Genomic DNA, 6,543 nt, shown 5'->3' on the forward strand with positions numbered 1-6,543 from the left:
AGAAATAGCCTACGGCCACGCCTTATTGGCTACGGTTATTTAAAAAACCGTGGGTACAGGTAATTAGAGTCGGTTATTTAAAAAACCGACTCAAATAAATATGTTATTAGGATCGGTCAATTACTGGGTTAATTTGCTGCCAATTATTTGATTAATTGGGTCGGTTCAACTGAAAACCGACACCAATTCCTCATTAGAGTCGGTTAATTAAATAACCGACTCTAATATCGTGCTCCTCCTTTCTTCTACTCTCCTTTGCGCAACCTAGCAGCCTTCTCTTCCTTCCTCTCCTTAGCTCGGTTTGAAGTTTCATCCACTGGTTTCGTTCGTGTTTCATTGTGGCAAAAGCAATAGAAAAGAGGTTAGCGTGAGTTTGATTTATGGATTTTGTATTCTATGTTCTTCGTTGCTTTATGATTTTGTTCGAACTTCTGGGTTCCGTTCCGGGTTAGTGTTGGTTCTTCTGGATTTTGTTGGTTTCGGTCTTCTGGGTTCATGTTCGTTCTTGTGGATTTTGTTATAATTGCATACTTCTCTCTTTTATTACTTTCTTTAATTTCTTGTTTCAATTTGTGTCTTGACTACTCTTCAATCTTCTTGACTACTCTTCAATTCCGAAATTGCTAGTAATGTCTCCTCTGCCAGGATAAAATGCAGAATTATAAGTACCAAATAGGTGATAAGAATGAAAACATTAGAAAAGAGTTGAGATTTCTTCCGATTTTTTATCCTAGCATGTCATATATTGTGCCCTCCCTAGCCTTGGGATAAGCTAATGAAATCCTCCTTAACTTCTCAGTTGAGTATCAATCCAAATTCTCCTTCGGGAACTTCTTCCCTGTAGCTATGATGCAGAACTCCATAGGAACATAATTCATCTTCTTGTTTTTCCCCAAATCTAAGCATGGAATGTGTTTTAACTCAATATCCTTATTGTATTTCTCCCTGAAATAGTCGACAAGCCTAACTTTCCTCGGAGGGATGGCTCCGACAAAATCGAAAGAAATATCTTGAGTGTTCTCAACAGTTAGCCTTGCAATATTGAATTTCTGATTGGTTTTTCTGTGAAAATAAAATAAAATAAATGTATGTGCTTGAACAATTTTCTAGTGTTTATCTGTTTTTATGTGTAGCAAGTAGTTATTGGAAAGCTTAGTTATAGATTCAGCTTCCTAGTAAGTACTTCATCATGTAATATCTGCAGATGTGAATAGAGCTATGTGTTTTGTGGAAAATTAGCATTTAAGTCTACCCGTTCCTTGTTTCAAAAAAAAAAAAAAAAGTCTACTTGTTCCTGAAACTGATTTCATATTAGCTCATAAATTATGTATTAAGACACTACTTTCAACCAAGATTGCAGTTTCTAAGTATGGGAGAGATTGTCAATAGCTGATATGTTCTTTAAATTTGCAAGTACATGATTATTGACAATTAGATATGATCGTGATTAAGGCTCTTATCTGTTGGAGATTATTATGGATAATTATTAGACTTGTTATTATTGAGAGGCAAAAGAGATTCCCCCAACTTCTTTTCAGCAAGAGCAACTTTGTTCTCTGAACCATAGATCCTAACACAGATGTTATGCCTATCAAATAAAATGTAAGTTCCCAGTTGTTGATGCAGTGACTTCATAATTGATTTTTCATCTCTGGAGTAGAGAAGCTGGAGAATTGTTGGGGTGAGGCTAACATGATCCAACATTTTTCCATTCACTAGCTGCTTCAGGGGACACCTCAACTCTGCCACTGTCCTTGTTGCATTAGCTGAGATCTTAACTCTATACAAGCCATTCCAATTCCATTTCAAAATGCAATATACACCAGGTCGGTTTGCAAACTTACGGACTAACAATTTAAGCTGCCTCTCAATGAATGGATAAACAGAAGCAGGACATGATACAGAACTATGGAACACCTGATGACATTGTATTTTCTGCCATGAGAAACAACAAGCAAGAACCTTCCCTTGAATATGTTGTAATGCTTTTGCTGCCTCCAAATGAAGTCTTCCATCAAAAGTGACCTCGGCCTTCATGAAACTATCCTTTGGCTCAGGGGGGAAGACTTGAACATGACAATAATTACTCAGGGGTGCCTCGTTTGGCATGAATGGAGCAATGTCCTTGCGAATAGCTTCTTCACAAGCACCAAGAGGAGGATTATTTACAGCATCCCCTCTAATCAGAAATACATCCAAAATTCTCCTATTTGTGGTCCTTTTAAGAACTTCTAGAATTTCTGGTTCAGAAGTATCTCTATCCAATCCTTTGATGACAACACAATTTGCTTCCTTTAGGCTGACTTCACACTGAACAAGTCTAATAATTATCCATAATAATCTCCAACATTGTCCATGGAGTAGATATTGTAGAATGTCCTTTGATGAAACCTAGACCTCAATAATGCTTTTTCTTTCTTTTAAACTAGAATGAATTCATTGGTAATTAGAACAAAGGGGAGGGCAGTAAGTCCACCCATATAGGAGGACTAGAGCAAGAGCTAAATGTTATATTTTTGGTTAGTATATTTTGAAGCTAAATCGGCTGTTGATCATGTAATATCTGCACATGTGAATAGAGCTATGTGTTTTGCGGAAAATTAGCATCTAAGTCTACTTATTCCTGAAACTGATTTCACATTAGCTCATAAATTATGTATTAAGACACTACTTTCAACCAAGATTGCAGTTTCTAAGTATGGGAGAGATTGTCAATAGCTGATATGTTCCTTAAATTTGCAAGTAGTTAATGGTGATTTACATTTAAATGACTCAATTATTCTTTGGAATTGAGATTGGTATATATTGCTTTTAAGTTGGAGCTTTGGTATCTGCAACCGATAAAGCAGAACCACCTAAATCAGTTAGTTCAGCAGGAACAGGATCAGCAAATCTGATTCCATCAGGCGTGGCATAGGTTGAGAGTCATTTGAAACTTTGATAATGCATTTGATATCATTTTAACAAGAGAAAAATTTCGTATTTTAAGAAGAGAATTTTTGTATTTTGCAGTGGCTGTACCTCAAGTTCGGAAAGCATCATTGGCTCAATTTTTGGAAAAACCTAAGGAAAGGTAAATATCAAAGTTTTGCCTATATACTTTGCACATTTTAGTCATTATATACTTAAAATTTTAACACATGTAACGGAATAAGGGTCAATTTCCCCCCTAAGATTATTGAGGAAGATCAAATTTACCCTTATCATTCTACATTCCAAAATTGGTCAAATCTTATCTCATGGCAGATACCATAGCTCTTTTTTAGGCTATAGGTGGTAGTAGAAGAGGGAGAACGTTTGCTGCAAATGGAGTCAAATGAATATGTTTACTCTTAATTACATTTGACTATGTTAAAGCATAGGCGAATGAATATGTTTTTTGGATACAATCATGTGCACATTGAGAACTTGCCCAAGGTTTGATATGGTTTTTGTTTGTCACTCTTTAAAGTGGATATACTGTGTTAAAGAATTCTGTTTCTGAATCCTGTGTGAACTGTCCGATTCCAGCTTCCATATTTTGCTGCTAAATGAATACATCCCTACTTCCTATTAGCAATCGAAAAGTTAGAAGAGTCTAAAAATGACCTTGAAATTTAAATCTAAAATTTTGGTTGATCTTTTCATCTAAGTGTTTGTTTAAGTGATATTTAAGTCTAAAATTATTGATGGCATGGCTTATATTAATTTATAAGTGACCTTGAAATCCCATGAAATCTTATCTCTGTTTCTAATTACAGATTTTTTCTTTTTAAGCATTAAAGTCCTTCAAATCCCACGAATTGCTGCACTTTTGGAAGTAATACATGGAGGCTAGGTAAGTTTCCATTTGATTTTGGATAAGATCTTGGATAATTTTTAATTAGGCTAAGCTAATAATGTTTTTAATTATTCAAAATGTAAGGCATTGTTCCAAGTGGATTGTTGTTCCCATTTATGTAATGGGGTGGAAGAACCCATTTTATGTTCATTATCTGTAACCTTGGTGAGGTAGGTCTGTTCTTTATTCCTTTCTGAAAAATTCTTATTTTATTTAAGTAAATAGATACCTTTGGTGTTTAGCTCATCATATCTTCAATGGTTAATTGATGGTTGCATTGATTCAATTATTCCCTTAATTTTTTGTAGGTTCAGGAATTGCCATAAGTTTTAATAACCTTTATTGTTTGGTCTCTAGCTAAGGTTGACTTTGATCTTCATGCTATTGTCTTATGTCTAATTTGGGTCGTGTTTCATCAGTTCAGAGGTGCTATTAATAACGATGGAAAGCTGATAGATTATAATACTGATTGTGAGGCTTCGATAACTGCTATCAAGGACGTTTTGAAAGGTAGAAAAATCAACTAATCTCTTCAACATTGAAAACATTTCGAGCTTTTTGAAGTCGATCGCAGCCATACATATTTGTCATATTTTATTACAGAACACGGACATAACAATAATGACAGAGAATCCTTCAATTCTCCACTATATGGAAGACTTTGTGCTGGCTGGCGTGGGAGGAGCAGGAAGAGCACTTGCATTTGGTGGGAAAAGTAGAGGAGCCCACAATATCATTTTTTACATTGATTTAGGTATGTACGTGTCATCAACTATTAATTAGTATATTAAGAAACTAAATCATCTAACTTTTTTTCTATCATCTGAAAAGAGAACCAAGGGCCTGTCAGATGTTGTTTCAGGTGAAGCTCAGTCTTTGGAGAATCTCAATCAATTCAAACCAGAGAAAGGAGCTTTCTTTGCAAATGCAACACCATTAGGAAAGCATCCAAATACAGATACAATTCTTAAAAAAAAACTGGTTTCTAATTATGTTTTACTATGTGATTGACATAGAAGTATCAAGGAATGCATGTGACAAGGCCTCTTTCCTTGTACAGAAACCAGCCTTCTGCACTTGCAGCAGAGCCAATCTCAACTACCTAGTTTTGACTTCGCAATCTCTACCAAGAAATCACCTTCAGTTATTATAGGAACATGGTATTGCCCTTCTGTGTTTATAAGAGAAAATGCAAGGCTTAGGGAGCAAATGAGACGGTCAATATTATACAAAATGACACTTGAGCAACAATGGGAAGAAATTTACACATGGTGAGAATTGATAAATAACCATTTTATAGGATTCAAGTGAGCGTGTGCTGAGAATTTATTTTGATATTCTTCACAGGAAACTAAAGCATGGACAATTCTAACAGGTTAGCCTGTTTTATTAATTTATGCCAGCACTATTTTGATTAGTTCATCAATTTGGTAACTTTTATCTTAACTCTTCTTCTTCTTGCCTTTTAAGGTGGTGTATGATGATTTTGTTGCAGCTGCTTGGTTACCTGCAGCAAAGGAAAAAAGACTTGTAAGTTGATTCCCTTAGATGCTTGTTGTTTGCCACATTTAACCCTTATCTGAACCATTTTCTTGTATTTGCAGATTTCATTATGGCTCTGCCCTGGACGTTTTCTCCTTTGGGGTGTGCAACCTTTCATTTTGGGCACATCAGGAGCTAGAATGCTATTAAGTTGATGCGTTAATAATGCCTATGCTTGCTGACATACTCTTAACGTATTTGCTAAACTACTACAACACTTGATCTTGAAAAGCAAGAGATAGGCAGGATAAGAGGATATATTAGTTGAATAGAGTAAAGGTTTCATTGTATTCGTGCATCACACAAACTTGGTTATCTATGCATATAATTGGTGTTTCAGGTTTACTAATTATAAACAACTCTATTTAGAAAATTTGTGATAATAGTGTTTGCACGATCATTTTGCTTATTCAAGATTTAATTAATGTTTCAGTAATACAACAGGTTCAATCTCGGTAAACAACTGAGAGTAATTAATTTCGTTTACCGTTAATTACAAATAGAGCAGGTTCAATTTGAACCTACTGCTGTAAAATTGCTTAAAACAATAACATTAGTGTCGGTTGTTAACTTTAGCCACGGTTGCAAAACAACCGACTCCAATGATTAGAGTATTGGAGTGGGTTGTTACGAAAGACCGTGGCTAAAGACCCCTCTAGCCACGGTTTTTCATAACAACCGTGGCCAAAACATAGGGCATTGCAGTTGGTTATATGTGAAAACCAACCTTAATGCCCTTTTGGCCACGGTCGAACAATCGTGGTTAAAGACGCTAAGCATTTGTCACGCTCCCTTTTGGCCACGGTCGTACAATCGTGGCTAATGACGGTAAACGACCGTGGCTATATACCATTTCTGTACTAGTGATACTTATATTATTTTTTCTTGCAAATGTAATTTGGTGGTTTGCAAAAGATTTATTTTTTATTGCATTTGACAAATTTGACCGATAATGATATCAAAATGAGAATTTTCAAGAATTAAACTTGTTAACTATCACATTTACTATGGAATAACAATTTTTATTTTTCAAAATCATCATTTTTTGCTCTCTAAATATTAACTTTCTCTGACCCCTAAATATGTCATTGCATTTGAACTTATCTCATTATCTATTTGAAGTTACTTAATTTGACATGATTAGTCCCTTATTATTTGCGTGGCAGCGCAAAATGAGATTT

At 35.2% G+C, this 6,543-nt stretch overlaps 1 protein-coding gene across 20 annotated transcripts; it reads left to right on the plus strand.

Annotated features, from left to right (window-relative positions):
* The first annotated feature begins 202 nt into the window (after nucleotides 1-202).
* Nucleotides 203-5,783, plus strand: LOC136226013 (uncharacterized). 20 transcript variants are annotated; one of them, XR_010687432.1, is made up of 12 exons: nucleotides 220-361; nucleotides 2,817-2,917; nucleotides 3,013-3,073; nucleotides 3,741-3,817; nucleotides 3,905-3,990; nucleotides 4,240-4,330; nucleotides 4,424-4,574; nucleotides 4,683-4,758; nucleotides 4,879-5,091; nucleotides 5,168-5,195; nucleotides 5,291-5,350; nucleotides 5,425-5,783. XR_010687432.1 is itself a non-coding variant. In XM_066014273.1 (11 exons), the coding sequence occupies exons 6-9, from the start codon at nucleotides 4,442-4,444 to the stop codon at nucleotides 5,190-5,192; spliced, it is 447 nt and encodes a 148-aa protein (XP_065870345.1). In that variant the 5' UTR covers nucleotides 203-361; nucleotides 3,013-3,073; nucleotides 3,741-3,817; nucleotides 3,905-3,990; nucleotides 4,240-4,330; nucleotides 4,424-4,441; the 3' UTR covers nucleotides 5,193-5,195; nucleotides 5,316-5,350; nucleotides 5,425-5,783. The 20 variants fall into 20 exon arrangements, 1 of the variants encoding a protein (XP_065870345.1); XR_010687435.1 differs by having other exon boundaries at nucleotides 3,757-3,817; XR_010687428.1 differs by lacking the exon at nucleotides 2,817-2,917 and having other exon boundaries at nucleotides 203-361; nucleotides 3,905-3,994.
* The last annotated feature ends 760 nt before the right edge of the window (nucleotides 5,784-6,543 follow it).

The sequence above is a fragment of the Euphorbia lathyris genome, chromosome 4 (genome assembly GCF_963576675.1).
Source record: "Euphorbia lathyris chromosome 4, ddEupLath1.1, whole genome shotgun sequence".
Classification (NCBI taxonomy): Eukaryota; Viridiplantae; Streptophyta; class Magnoliopsida; order Malpighiales; family Euphorbiaceae; genus Euphorbia; species Euphorbia lathyris.